Source organism: Ctenopharyngodon idella, chromosome 5 (genome assembly GCF_019924925.1).
Source record: "Ctenopharyngodon idella isolate HZGC_01 chromosome 5, HZGC01, whole genome shotgun sequence".
NCBI lineage: Eukaryota > Metazoa > Chordata > Actinopteri > Cypriniformes > Xenocyprididae > Ctenopharyngodon > Ctenopharyngodon idella.
In genome coordinates, this window is record NC_067224.1 from 39,194,078 (window position 1) to 39,209,980 (window position 15,903).

At 39.6% G+C, this 15,903-nt stretch overlaps 1 protein-coding gene and 1 long non-coding RNA gene across 2 annotated transcripts; both read right to left on the minus strand.

The window, feature by feature from the left end:
* Positions 1-2,577: 2,577 nt before the first annotated feature.
* LOC127513162 (uncharacterized) lies at positions 2,578-7,070 on the minus strand. The gene is made up of 3 exons (XR_007930355.1): positions 5,351-7,070; positions 3,581-3,798; positions 2,578-3,166 (listed from the first exon to the last, which is right to left on the minus strand). It is a non-coding gene; the product is annotated as an uncharacterized LOC127513162 (long non-coding RNA).
* Positions 7,071-7,987: 917 nt separating this feature from the next.
* LOC127512899 (uncharacterized) lies at positions 7,988-14,514 on the minus strand. The gene is made up of 15 exons (XM_051894259.1): positions 14,385-14,514; positions 12,803-13,858; positions 12,359-12,453; positions 12,049-12,096; positions 11,484-11,859; positions 11,164-11,340; positions 10,901-10,989; positions 10,593-10,629; positions 10,333-10,427; positions 10,003-10,050; positions 9,436-9,814; positions 9,121-9,300; positions 8,867-8,955; positions 8,431-8,585; positions 7,988-8,312 (listed from the first exon to the last, which is right to left on the minus strand). Exons 1-15 carry the CDS (start codon positions 14,512-14,514, stop codon positions 7,988-7,990), a joined length of 3,279 nt encoding a protein of 1,092 aa, XP_051750219.1.
* Between the last annotated feature and the right edge of the window lie 1,389 nt (positions 14,515-15,903).

Sequence of the window (15,903 nt, forward strand, 5' to 3'; positions counted from 1 at the left end):
ACCAGGTGTTTTACTGTGTTGTGGAAACTAAAAACATTGTTACACCCAAACTTTTGGCTCAGGGTGAGATCATCTGCCTCTTTATGTGACACACCTCTTTGTGGACATTCAAATGGTCTGTTATATGGGGCCCTGTTACTATGGAAACAACAACAAAAACCTCCTGTTGCACTAAAACAAGGACCAGCAGGTTATTTGGGTGGATGGGAATGATATCTAATGCATTTTACCAATTCATATATTAGTTTAGGGCCAACTTGTGAGCTGTTTGCACATTGTGAGTGTTTTAGTGTATTGTGTGGTTAATATGCTGGAGAGATGCCCATTTCCTCAGGTGCTACGGATGGGAAGCAAGATTCCTATCTGAAGAGGTGAGTTAAGCTTATGCACACATTTTTAATGCATTAGCCAGTTTTTCATTATAATCAAGTTTGGCAGACTGGTTGGTAGCCTATCTGTAAATAAGAGTCGGCCACTTAAAGCAACTTCTTGACAAAAGGTTACGTTGCAAATTATATAATTCCAGTGCCCATTCACAGGTATTACAGAAGTCTTCCTATGGAGGAAAGATTGATGATTGAACAGTCTTTGATGGTATGTTGCATACATTAAAGGAATAATTCAGATATAATTCTGTTATCATTTGAATTGAATGATGAGGACTGAAGCTGTCAAGCTTCATCATGAGTCATTTGAGCTACTTTTATTAAAGTCTTTTCATTTTTGGAGCTCGACAGCCTCAGTCCCCCCTCATTATATATGGACAAGGACACTTGGGAAAGTAAATCATACAGGACAGGTTAGGGTGTGTAAATGAAGACAGGATTTTCAGTTTTAGATGAAATATTCTGATATATATATATATATATATGTTTTGCAAATTATATGAGGAATTATAATGACCAATTGACCATGTCTTTTTCATCCAGAATGCAATTAATGACCAAGCACATGTCAGTGGTCTAGAGAAGGGGCATGTGGGTGGTCCCACACAAGGTAAGATGTCAAAAACATATTGAGAATCAGATAAATTAAAAATCCAACCTGAACTGATCAGATATTTGTAATGTTGATGGCATGTTTCTGTGCGTGTAGTTCCTGATCCACAAAAAGCGGCTATCGAACACAGGAATGGGGCAGATGTTGAAGATTCTGATGCCAATAATCCCAAAGAGCCTTCGTCCAAAAAAACCTCCACATGCATCGTGTTATAACATTCCTTATAAATTCAGAATTACCTCACTGATAAACATTTGCCAGTCATAATCATTTCAGTGTATTAAACTCACGGGAAAATGCAAATGTAAATTATGTTGTATTAGCAGTATTATTTTTATTTCTGAATATTTTTCTCTAGACGTTTTCTGAGAATTAATTATGATGAAATGAAATCTGCATTACCTACTGGGACATTTTCTATTGCATTAACCAACACTGCTCATCATCACTTCATAAGTGCAGGTTTGAAAATAATTATGCATGAAAAATTCTCTTTGAATTTATATTTCATTTCAAATCAAGAATGAGTGTTTTATTAATTAGCAAGTTGCATCCTGTGTGCAACAGGGGTTTATAATCAGCACTAGCAGATCCAATGCAACCAGTCTGTATGGTATATAGAAATATGGTGCTTATTTTTATTGTATGTGACTGTTCAAGAAACAAAGAGGTTTATTCTTGTATTTTTTGCAGCACGTTGAGCTTCCGCAAAAACCAATGAGGTTTATTCTCGTGCGTCAAGCAGGTTCGAATTAGCTTGTTTATGTTCACTGTGTGAATGTGAATAAAAGCCTATAAATTCAATCTGTTCATCATATTAATGCATTGAGTCTCTTCAGAAAATTTGGACTAAACCACACAATTCATATGGGTAAGATCTCTTTATGAACATTTTGAAGCACCAAGGTGGTGGTTGCATAGCCATCAATGAGGGACGGAAAGCTCTCAGATTTCATTTCAGATCCTATCTTTAAATAAATGATAACATGTTATAGGCAGTTTTAAGTAAACATTTTAATTCACATGCATTTTAATTTCATAATTTAAAAATGTACTAAATATTTGACTTCTTACTATTTTTTATTATAGACAATATTCAAGGTGTAGAGAGATACTTTTCTGTAATTTTCCATCAAATGTTATTTTTTTTTTATAGTTTGTAATTATAGTCTTAATGACTCTCAAAGTCTCTTAACAATAGTGTTTAATTTAGGAGGTGGTGGATGAGTCCATAACCAGATCTTTCGGATGTTTTTTAATCATAACTCATCAAATTTTGGTCATGGGACTGAAAACCTCTTACATTCTTCAAGGTCAAAAATTGCACACATTATCATTCTCTCTGTGATCTCTAGATGGAGGAGAGGAATATATGTATCTCTTTTTCCTATTCCCTCAGGGCAGCAGACAGAGCAGTATGTAGCTCTTCAGATATGTATGAATGAATTGTTTCCACAAGTATTCCAACAGCCTTTTCAAAGTTCTGTTTATTAGACCTTCTTGATGATGTCAAGTCACTAAATCACACACATACATATTCACACAGTGTGAATGTTATTTTTCATCTAGCTGCAAGATGTGGCATTGCTGACTTCAACAGCAAACTAGGACATAAAAATTGTGTTTCATTGAAGCTTAATGTGTTGGACACTAACAAATTCACATGTTTGTACTGTTGCAATTGTGTCCTATCAGTTTATTTGTATAAGATGTTTGATATTTTGCATTCTGCATTTCTGATTTCAAATCTCAAATTGACTTTCTTAAAATGACAGCTGAAAACTAAATCTTAACATTTACTAATACATTTTTAACATCAAAAGTTGTATCTGTTAACACTAGTTAATGCACTGTGAACAAACATGAAGATGATTATTTTTAACAAACATTAACAATAAGTGCTATTTATAAAAATATATCGCTAATTGTTAGTTAACGCAATTGTTAACAAATGAGAGGAACAGGGTGAGGCTGGAGGAACAGGAACATTAATATGATCATACTAAGAGCCTTATAGCCTGCTTTCTCCAGACATTACAGGACAACTGACCTTCAAATTGGATTTACTGTAGCAGGGGTACAACTCATCCTTCCATATAGTGGACTTCAACATGGTTCATTGGGTTTGACGGTCCAAATTGCAGTTTCACTGCAGCTTCAAAGGGCTCTACACGATCCCAGACGAGGAATAAAGGTCATTCAGTCATTTTCAAAAAAATAAAAATAAAAATGTATATACTTTTCCAGTACTGATCCAGTGTCTACAAAACGAACGTGCAAAGACTAAGTCAAACTCCTTTACAAAAAAAAAGGTAAAACAGTCAGACGATTTTGAAGTTGGAGGAGAAAATGAGATGGAGTTTTTCACCCTACTGCAGTACTTCCGCCTACATCATGTGTGACCTTTCCTATGTGATTACTTAATGCGTGGCACATCGCAGAGCTAGTGCAAGACCAGCATTTGTGGTTGAAAAGTATATACATTTTTATATGCTGTTTGTGTAAAGGTACACAAACAGCATATACTACATTATGTGTTACTATCAAAACACATCAAAATCAAATCATACCATGTACCTACCTGTCCAAAAGAAATGCTGCAACCATAGCATCATCTTTCAGACCCTTTGACTCCCGCAGTTTTCTCCAGTGTGGAAAAGCAAAGCAGATATTGATTTGGGGTTTTAGCTCTTTTCTAAGACTGCCTTTCTTTTGGTCGATGCTTTTCCAGTGCCACTTGTTGTCGGTTCAGAAGAAAAGTTAGGTTGTTGCTGTTAGCCCATCATTCTCGTACTGACTCTGCACAGCATACAAGAATATATATTTATTTACAGGCTGCGCAGTGGTATGCAAACACACGTTGACAGACAAGGAACAGATGCTATTATTTCATTCGGACCGAACTCAATGATTGAACGAACATTTTATGGTCTTAGGCCATCCACAGTTGCTATATATTTATAAAAATACATTTAGATTGCTATCAGGATATGAGGAGACTTTCAACCAGCATAACAAAAAATGTTTCTGAAGAGAATCACCTATTGAACCTTTAAGATACATTTACTTGAGAAGCAGTTACTCACTGTTCCTGTTTGATCATTTTATAGCTTTAATAAGGATTAATCTTATATTTGATTACTTTATAAAATTTCTGTACTATTTTTACCTTAATATTACTGTTAGACCACATCTCATTAATGTTCAGTGTTTAAGAATTCTTAGAAAAACTCTCAGGAAAATACAAATTAAGCCCTAGATATCTATTACCATGGGGAGTTTTACCAGTGAAGAAGTGCTCATCTAATTTACTGCAAGCCACTTCCCGGTTTTTCTTCCAGCTCGTCTATTTAATTTGGCCACCGCACGGGTCACAACTCCAAGCAGCTCCTCATAAGCGCAAAAGGGAGGCTTCTGCTCTTCTGAAACCCCCGTAACCATTTCTACATCCAGCTCCTGGACTGGATGCAGCTAACAATAGGTCTTCATTTGGATTGGAAGAGATCGCCAAGCGAGCTTGGAGCTGGATCCAATACGAAGATATCAGAGTCAGGGGATAGAGTGAGAGAAAAAGGAACACCCATCTCAAGCTCTGTTAACTCAACCAGTGACCCACATGATTAAAACCACTGTGCCGCCTCAGCAGACGTGTAACCCGAACCATGACGGGGTGCAGATGCCTGACTTCCATCCCTTGAGAAGAGAGCCAGGCGGGAATAAGGCTTCGTCAGTGTGAAGTGCTTGCAATGAGGGAAGCCAGCTCCCTCGAGAGCTAACTGAACGTGCTCCGCTCCCAGACAAAGCAAAACACAGATCATGTGTGTCAACCCTGGTTAAAAAAACACAAGGGCACGGCAACGCACAACTCCTAAACTGTCTTGTTGCCATATTTACTGGGCTAATTTGACACAAAATAGATGAACAATATGACAAACGATCTGTTTTCACACACAAATACTGCGGCTTCCTAAAGACAAAGAAGCTGATGACTGTAAAATGCAGATACCGTTTTATAGACTTGACACACTACACTACGTCACCTGACCTGACGACAGCCAATGAAATTGGCGTGATTGCACATGTGCTTTACACACCAGCACACGTGAAGCATTCCCATAGCATCAACATGAAAGGGAACCTCAAAAGGGAACTGTTATTGCTTTGGTCCTTTTAGCACTAATTTTTGAATTTTCTAACTGTTGTACTTATCTGGCAAAGACATACCTAGGCAAAAGATCTTGGTGTATTCTTTGACTCCGAGCTTAACTATATATAATCAACCTACCAATAAAGTAAAACAGCCCCCTGCAGACCATTATGAATAAGCATGAGGTACAGTATGAGAACTTACCATACAGGAAAAGGTGCTTTAGTTCTTTATGTTGATCCCTAAAAAAAGGGGGTAGAAGTAGTTTGTGAAAGAACAGCCTGTACTGTGACATTTATTGCATTATTTTCCTTGATCCATTTATTAACAAGCGAGTCTTTATACTTACCAGAACTGTACATCACACAAGGAAAGGTCAATAAGTCTCTTAAAATATCAGATAAGGTAAGGTTATGGTCAGGATAAGGTTAATTAATGTTTTAAAATGTCATATGATGACTCCTCAACTACCGATATTTACAAATGAATTGTACAAAACATTTCATGAATTCAAAAATAAATTGTTTCTATGAAATTAGTATGTGTGTTTTTAACTACATTTTAAAAAGATTTATCCTTTTCTATATTGTGGACACTCTTAAATGTCAGACCCTTCATCTCCCACTGACTCATGTGGATGTCATCTTTATTACTGCTCTCATTTGTTTTTTCTGGGAGAGTGTACATTTAAAGATCCAGCAAAACCCTTTTCTTTCAGTAGTTATAAATTATACTATTGTTGTAGAGAATATCATTTCATTTCATGCATCTTTTTTATAAAAATGTTTTTATTTTATTTTTTATAAAATATATTAAATAAAAAGAGGACTGTAATGTCATTGCATAATGTCCCATAATATACACACTGAAAAGCCAAAAAATTATGACCAGTCATAGGTGAAGTGAATATTGTTGATCATCTCCTACCCGGTGGAGGGAGTGAGATGATCTGGGCAATGTTCTGCTGGGAAACCCTGGGTCCAGCCATTCATGTGGACATCAATTTGACACGTGCCACCTACCTAAACACTGTTGCAGACCTGACCTCCAAATTTCCCAGATCTCAATCCAATTGAGCATCTGTGGGATATGCTGGACTAACAGCCACCTTGCAACCTATAGGACTTGAAGGATCTACTGTCAGATATTACAGGACAGCTTCAGGGGTCTTGTAGAGCCCATGCTTCAGAGGGTCGGAGCTTTTTTGGCAGCACACGGAAGAACAACAGCATATTAAGCAGGTGGTCATAATGTTTTGGCTCATTGGTGTTTGTGTATATATTCTGAAATAGTTCTGGGATTAAATATAGCCAATCAGTATTAATATGGGGATGATTAGTAGGCCATGATGATGGATAGAGGCCAATGGGCAAATTTGGCCAGGATGCCGGGGTTATACCCCTACTCTTTTCGAAGGACATCATGGGATTTTTAATGACCACAGAGAGTCAGGACCTCGGTTTAACGTCTCATCCGAAGGACGGTGCTTTTTTTGACAGTATAATGTCCCCATCACTATACTGGGGCGTTAGGACCCACACAGACCACAGGGTGAGCACCCCCTGCTGGCCTCACTAACACCTCTTTCCAGCAGCAACCTAGTTTTCCCAGGAGGTCTCCCATCCAGGTACTACTGACCAGGCTCAACCCTGCTTATCTTTAGTGGGCAACCAATCTTGGGCTACAGGGTGATAGCTGCTGGTTGTGTATGGGGGGGCTGTAGGTGCCCATGAATATTTCCATCAGGGTTCATTTCTCCACTTCTGCAACCTGGAAGAACACAGAACTCAGATTAATGTTTAAATACAACATACTTAAAACAGATTTGACTTGGCAACTTCCTTGATTTTCACTAAAGACAGAATCAAGATATTACAAAAATCTATTACCTCAAACCACTGAAAAATATCTGATTGTCCCCTTCAAAAAAATCCAGCATTGCTGGTCACTGGCATAAGGTATGCATGCTGGTCCAGCATGGGGTGCTGGTTTGCTGGTCCAGCATGGGGTGCTGGTTGGTGGTCCAGCACAAGGTGCTGGTTTGCTGGTCCAGCATTCCATGCTGATTTGCTGGTCCAGCATCCCATGCTGGTTTGCTGGTTCAGCATCCCATGCTGGTTTGCTGGCTCAGCATGGGGTGCTGGTTGCTGGTCCAACATCCCACGCTGGTTTGCTGGTTCATCATGGGGTGCTGGTTGCTGGTCCAGCATCCCACACTGGTTTGCTGGTCCAGCATCCCACACTGGTTTGCTGGTCCAGCATGGGGTGCTGGTTGCTGGTCCAGCATCCCCACGCTGGTTTGCTGGTCCAGCATGGGGTGCTGGTTGCTGGTCCAACATCCCACGCTGGTTTGCTGGTTCAGCATGGGGGTCCTGGTTGCTGGTCCAGCATCCCACGCTGGTTTGCTGGTCCAGCATGGGGTGCTGGTTGCTGGTCCAACATCCCACGCTGGTTTGCTGGTTCAGCATGGGATGCTGGTTTCTGGTCCAGCATGGGGGGCTGGTTGCTGGTCCAGCATCCCACGCTGGTTTGCTGGTCCAGCATGGGGTGCTGGTTGCTGGTCCAACATCCCACGCTGGTTTGCTGGTTCAGCATGGGGTGCTAGTTGCTGGTTCAGCATGGGATGCTGGTTGCTGGTCCAGCATGGGGTGCTGGTTGCTGGTCCAGCATCCCACGCTGGTTTGCTGGTCCAGCATGGGGTGCTGGTTGCTGGTCCAACATCCCACGCTGGTTTGCTGGTTCAGCATGGGGTGCTAGTTGCTGGTTCAGCATGGGGTGCTGGTTTCTGGTCCAGCATGGGGGGCTGGTTGCTGGTCCAGCATCCCACGCTGGTTTGCTGGTTCAGCATGGGATGCTGGTTGCTGGTCCAGCATGGGGTGCTGGTTGCTGGTCCAGCATCCCATGCTGGTTCAGCTGGGGATGCTGGGGTGCTGGTTGCTGGTCCAGCATCCCACGCTGATTTGCTGGTCCAGCATGGGGTGCTGGTTGCTGGTCCAACATCCCACGCTGGTTTGCTGGTTCAGCATGGGGTGCTGGTTGCTGGTCCAACATCCCACGCTGGCTTGCTGGTTCAGCATGGGGTGCTGGTTGCTGGTCCAACATCCCACGCTGGTTTGCTGGTTCAGCATGGGGTGCTGGTTTCTGGTCCAGCATGGGGTGCTGGTTGCTGGTTCAGCATCCCACGCTGGTTTGCTGGTTCAGCATGGGATGCTGGTTGCTGGTTCAGCATGGGATGCTGGTTGCTGGTTCAGCATGGGGTGCTGGTTGCTGGTCCAGCATCCCACGCTGGTTTGCTGGTCCAGCATCCCACGCTGGTTTGCTGGTCCAGCATCCCACGCTGGTTTGCTGGTCCAGCATGGGGTGCTGGTTTGCTAGTCCAGCATGGGGTGTTGGTTTGCCGGTCCAGAAAGCTATTTTTGTCATTCTCCACATCATCCATCTGAAATACAAACAGAAATCAGGTTTATTGTCTAAAAACATTACACAAACTGCATAGAAACAAATGCACAACAAAGAGAGGCAACATTCATTAAAAAAATGGAAATTTAAGAATGCAGGTAAAAATATTTCAGGTCTACACATACTTGTTATATTGATTGACTAGATGACAGTTAAGCCCTAGATGACATATAGCACACATTGAAAGGTAGCATAAGAAAGCTGATATCTACAGACTGATAAATAAACCAAATCAAAAAGACTTCAAAATGTAATTAATACCTTAAACCAGTCGTGGAGAAGAACATCATCCAGTTTTATCCGCTTTTTTGGGTCCAGACGCAGACAACAGCCAATAAAATCGCAGCATTCTGTGGAGAAAGATGGGAGAGACATCTGATTATTACCTTAAACTTCACAAATATCATTATTTATTAAGCCACTAGGTTCAGATGTTCCTTTTCCTGCATTGTTGCTTTGTTCTATCTAGTAAGATTAAGAATTAAAATTGTCCTTTGCTGAAATGAAGATCTTACCTTGTGACAAGCCATTTTTGGTCACAATATTTTCCTTAAATATCTTGTCCAGGTCAGAGCTCCGTGGAAAGTTCCAACACAGCATTACGAACAACAGCACCCCAAGGGACCACACGGTTGCTGGCTCCCCGTGATATTTGCCATCTATTTTGTACTCTAGGGGGCAGTACTCTTCTGTGCCTGGAAAAAAAAGACATCTGATTCATTAGTTTCTGTTAACACAGCATTTTGACTAGAATATTCATTACTATGCAAGAAATAATTTGATGCTAACAACAGTGGATCCCATTTTTGACTTTGAGAAATCATACATACCAGAAAAGTACGTGTATCCCTCGCTGTTGAGGAATGTACCGCATCCGAAGTCAATTAATTTGACTTGGAGGGTGTCGGGGTTAATTAGCAGGTTTTCCATTTTAATATCCCGATGGAACACTCCTCGCTGGCAGCATGTTTGAGCTGCGAGTACTGCCTGCCGCATTATAACCCGTGCCAAGTCCTCCTCATCCATGGGGCCCCTGTAGCTCTGTAAAAAATCATCCACGGACTGACAGGGCATGGGCCGCTCTAACACCATGATGTAACAGTCAGCCTCGTCCTTCCAGTCCAGAAGCTGGATGATTTCTGGAACCCTGGGCTCAGTTGCAAGAATATGCAGCGCGACCTCCAGTGGAATTGGTCTGGAATAACCATCCTAGAAAACAAACAGGTGTTATGAGGAGTAGATGGATATAGGATTTAGACCAGTCCTGAACAAACTGTTGACAGTGGTAATTTGTCTATTGAAAAACCATTTATAATCTGTGATTAATGTTAATATGAGATGTATGAAATTGAAAACAGCGACTGAGAGGAAAAACAGAGAGAGCACGGACTACTTACAACGCTGACATATTCTGCATTCTCTTTGGGGGCAAATTTCATCGCCACCTGATAAAAAAAAAGAAAATGGATTTGCATTAGAATTATTTACAATTAATTTGTTCAAAGTTCACATATTTCAATCATAAAACCTGAACAGACATGTACAATTTCATGAATTAAATTTTAAACATGTAGAGCATGTCTGACTATTTAAACAGGTCTGACAGGTCAAGTGCACTAAATAGTGAATATAAGACACACTAAGAGTGCTTGGATAAGAGAGAGTCAGACGAGTATAATACAAGAATAATTATCTAGATAGATATTGTAAGTAATAAAAATTGATACCTGAACGTTATCTTCCAAACGAGTTGCTTCAAAGACGGATCCAAATCCTCCTTCACCCAGTTGATCGCCGATTTTATAGTTGTAGGAATTGATTTCTGTTAAAAGAAAAAGAGGTGTTGACATGAAATGTCAAGCAGTGACAGCATATACTTTATCTAAAACTATTTCAACAAGATTTGTCTGATTCATATTAACTGAATATAGTTGCTTTTAAAAATTCAAGTCGTGTGTGTATGTTGAGCTGACGGTACCAGACTTACCCATAATTGATTCGTCGTCATTCTCCACGTCACCAGTCTGAAATACAAACAGAAATCATGTTTATTGTCTAAAAACATTACACAAACTGCACAGAAAACAAATGCGCAACTAAGAGAGGCAACATTCACTAAAAAATGGAAATTTAAGAATGCAGGTAAAAAATATTTCAGAAGGTCTACACATACTTTTCATATGTATGAGGATTGACTAGATGACAGTTGCAGCACACATTGAAAGGTAGCATAAGCTAATATCTACAGTCTGATAATTAAACCGAATCAAAAAGACTTCAAAATGTAATTAATACCTTAAACCAGTCGTGGAGAAGGACATCTTTGAGTTCAATCCGCTTCTCTGGGTTGATCTGCAGAAAACTGCAAATAAGATCACAGCATTCTGTTGAGAAAGATGGGAGAGACGTCTGATTATTACCTTAAACTTCACAAATATCAACAAGACCATCATTTATTAAGCCACTAGGCTCAGATGTTCCACTTCCTGCATTGTTGCTTTGTTCTATCTAGTAAGATTCAGAATTAAAATTGTCCTTTGCTGAAATGAAGATCTTACCTGGTGACAATTTATCTCTGGTCCAGATTTTATCTTTGATGAGGTCCAGGTCTGAAATCTTAGGAAAATCCCAGCAGAGCATTTCAAACAACAGTACCCCGAGGGACCAGACGGTTGCTGGCTCCCCGTGATACCTGCCATCTATCTTGTACTCTGGGGGGCAGTAATTTCGTGTGCCTGGAGGAAAAAGACATCAGATTCGTAAGTTTCAATTAACACAGCATTTTGACTAGAATATTCATTACTATGCAAGAAATAATTTGATGCTAATTGATTCACAACAGTGGATCTCATTTTTGACTTTAAGAAATCATATATACCAGAAAAGTATGTGTATCCCTCGCTGTTGAGGAATGCACCACATCCGAAGTCAATTAATTTGACTTGGAGGGTGTCTGGGTTAATTAGCAGGTTTTCGGGCTTTATATCGCGATGGAACACTCCACGCTGGCAGCATGTCTGAGCCGCGAAAACTGCCTGTCGCATTATAACCCGTGCCATATCCTCATTTATGATGCCTGTGTAGTTCAGTAAAAAATCATCCACGGACTGACAGGGCATGGGCCGCTCTAACACCATGATGTAATAGTCAGCCTCGTCCTTCCAGTCCAGAAGCTGGATGATCTGCGGAAACCTGGGCTCCTGATTTGCAATGATTTGCAGCGCAACCTCCAGTGGAGCGGGATTGAAATCATCCTAGAAAACAAACAGGTGTTATGAGGAGTAGATGGATATAGGATTTAGACCAGTCCTGAACAAACTGTTGACAGTGGTAATTTGTCTATTGAAAAACCATTTATAGTCTGTAATTATTTGTTAATATGAGATGTATGAAATTGATAACAGCGACTGAGAGGAAAAACAGAGAGAGCATAGACTACTTACAACGCTGACATATTCAGCACACTTTTTGGAGGCAAATTTCACCGCCACCTGAAAAAAAAAAAAAAAACCAGAAAATGTGTTAGAATTATTTACAATTCATTTGTTCAAAGTTCACATAATTCAATCATTAAACCAGAAGGAACATGAATTAAATTTTAATAATAATCTGACTATTTAAACAGGTCTGACAGGTCAAGTGCACTAAATAGCGAATATAAGACATACTAAGAGTGCTCAGATAAGAGAGTCAGACGAGTATAATACAAGAATAATTATCTAGATAGATATTGTAAGTAATAAAAATTGATACCTGAACATTATCTTCCAAACGAGTTGCTTCAAAGACGGATCCAAATCCTCCTTCACCCAGTTGATCGCCGATTTTATAGTTGTAGGAATTGATTTCTGTTGAAAGAAAAAAAGAGGTGTTGACATGAAATGTCAAGCAGTGACAGCATCTACTTTATCTAAAACTATTTCAACAAGATTTGTCTGGTTCATTTATTAATTGAGTTACTAAATTGAATACTATTTCAATGAACTGTAATAGTCAAAATATACAACTTCACCCATCCATATACACACATTTAAATGAAATCTTGTTGAATGTTTAAAAAAAAAGTTAATTTCTGTGTTATTTGTCAACTACCCTTAAACAAAGTATGTTATAGAGTCAATTTAAAGTATAAACCATTGAACAGCTGATTAAGGAGAGTGTGTGTTGGGTTATGTTAGGATTTTTTAACAAACTGACCGATAATTGTTTCCTTATTATCCTGCAGCTGGCTCAACTGAGGTGACACATTGTCCTCTGGTAGACTGTAGTAGATGTCTTCTCTCAGGTCATCATCAACTTGAGAGTCACCAGGGACAAATTCATCCAATGACTGGTAGTCACTCCAGTCATCATCATCTTGAGGGTCACGAATGACAGGTACATCCAATGACTGGTAGTCATCATTGCCTTCAGGGTCACCAATGATTGGTTCCTGTATTGACTGTTCTTGACTCCAGTCGTCATCGCCAACAGGTGGTTCCTCCAATGACTGGTGCTCACTACAGTCCTCATCCACTTGAGGGTCTCCAACAGTTGGTTCCTCCAGTGACTGGTACTCACTAAAGTCCTCATCAACTTGATGGTCACCAACAGTTGGTTCCTCCAATGACTGGTGCTCACTACAGTCCTCATCAACTTGATGGTCACCAACAGGTGGTTCCTCCAATGACTGGTGCTCACTACAGTCCTCATCAACTTGATGGTCACCAACAGTTGGTTCCTCCAGTGACTGGTACTCACTAAAGTCCTCATCAACTTGATGGTCACCAACAATTGGTTCCTCCAATGACTGGTGCTCACTACAGTCCTCATCAACTTGATGGTCACCAACAGTTGGTTCCTCCAATGACTGGTGCTCACTACAGTCCTCATCCACTTGACGGTCACCAACAGGTGGTTCCTCCAATGACTGGTGCTCACTACAGTCCTCATCAACTTGATGGTCACCAACAGTTGATTCCTCCAGTGACTGGTACTCACTAAAGTCCTCATCAACTTGATGGTCACCAACAGTTGATTCCTCCAGTGACTGGTACTCACTAAAGTCCTCATCAACTTGATGGTCACCAACAGTTGGTTCCTCCAATGACTGGTGCTCACTACAGTCCTCATCGACTTGAGGTTCACCAATCACTGGTTCCTCTAATGATTGGTCTTGACTCCACTCCTCAACTTGAGGGTTACCACCAGTGATAGGTTCTTCCACAGTAGGAAGGACTACAGGGTCACTGGGGATCTCCTGAGAAGTCTGACCTAAAGAAGGTAATTACATCAGTATTACCATATTAATAAAATACTCATATAACTGTGCCTCTAAATCTTTGACTTTTAAACATAAAAAGTAAGTGTAGAGCCAGTGCAGACTCCAATAAACAAAAAGAGTTACAGTCAAACCAAAATTTATTTAGATACCTTGAACATTTCATTCATTATTACAGTTTATTCACTATAGCTTAAAAAATGGTAATAAAATATGGCAAGATCTCAGAGTTAAACTGCGTCAGAAATTTTTTTATTAATTATGTCAGATAACATGGTCAGGTCAAAGTGTCTGGATAATTTTTGGTCCCAAATTTTTATCAATTTTACTGTTAGTCCACTGTATGAAGAATTTTTGGGAATAATATGTCACAGTTTACTTTATTTTGCTATCCTCACTTAGATAAATGAACTATAGTGTCCTGCACCCACTAGTAAAAAATATAAAAAATTATATCTAGTGTCTGAATAATTTTTGGTTTGACTGTACATATTCTCATAACATGAACATCTTATTTACCATCATTATTCTCCAGAGGTGGAAGATCATCACCCTGGTCCACGTTGTCATCTTGACCAGGGTGGTTGTTGTTGCCGTTATTCCTTTCTCGCAGGAATAAAGCGACTAAACCTAGTAAAGTGAATAGCATTTTGCTGGCTTTACTAGGCAACCGTAAACTGCAAGATGTAAAATCAGGTCAACGGTTTGTTATTTATCTGTGCAGATATAAATCGTGTACAGATAAAAAACGGTGTAATATTGGCAAATATATTGCACAATAAATGAAATGCAAGCAAGTTGTAGACTCAAGCAGGAATCAAGTGAGAAACACAAGAAACACTAGAATAAGCAACTGACAGCAAAATATGCGAAATAAGCATAGTCTGCTTTTTATACCCGGCTGCTGTGACGTCACGTTCTAATTGCATTCCAAAGCTGCAGAGACGTGATTGGTCCATTCTGCGCTTCTGTGTAGCCGCTACAGAATGTATGCACGTGACGTCACAGTCGACCGTTGTGACTGCGGTTACGGCCACTGAGTGACAGCATTGGTTTTTAGCGTGAATGCTGCGAAAAACACACAAAAACACATCCAAAATGGGAAAGAGCTTTGCGACTGACTGTACAAATAGTTTTGACAAGAAATCTGAAGTATATTTTTACAGACTGCCAAAAGCTACAGAAAAAAATGGATCACTGCAATTCACAGAAACAACTCCAGGCAGAGAAAATGCAGTTAGCATGTTAGATTTTGGGGTAAAAGCCATACCCTGTATATTGTATTGACAACTCATCAATTAAATATTTACCACCTTATATTTCTGCATAATTGGGTGTTTTTAAATAAACACTGACAAAAACTATACAAGTTTTAGGGCTGGCCGATATCACGTATTGATTGTAAAGGCCTATTTTCAATTCAAAATGGCCTATTAGTTTGCTAGATTATTTTTGTCGGTTGTTTAATATTTATGACCTATCAAATATGAAATGTTTAATTTAGCTGTACTTACATCTATCTCGCACTTTATGACCGTTGAAGCGTTGTGCCACTTCTGTGAACGTGAAGCCCGCATACTTTGATTTGATTGGTCACCCCAAATATTTTGACATGGACCCTTTTGACAAACTGTGAAGATGACGCGTTTTAACGGTTATCAGCATCGTGAATCCTGCATTTTTAAAAAAAATATTTTTATTAAAAAAATATGTGCATTTATAACGCTATACTTATACTTATAATTGCAGCAAATTACAAAAAAAAAAAAAAAAAAAACGCTGCTGTGACGCTTCTATTTTCTAGTTTTGTTTTATTCGCTTTGGTACTTTTTCAAAACTCTTAGTACAAAACTCCAAACTGCTCATATTTTTGATTTTATTAATATTTTATTTGTAGAAAGACTAACATAAATAGTGATGAAAGACAAAATATTAAATGTCACAGATGTATGTTTACCGATTAATCCATTTGTAGAGAGAGGTCAAAATGACAATTTGACAAAAAATGACAATACCTGAGATTTGGAGCCAAACTAGA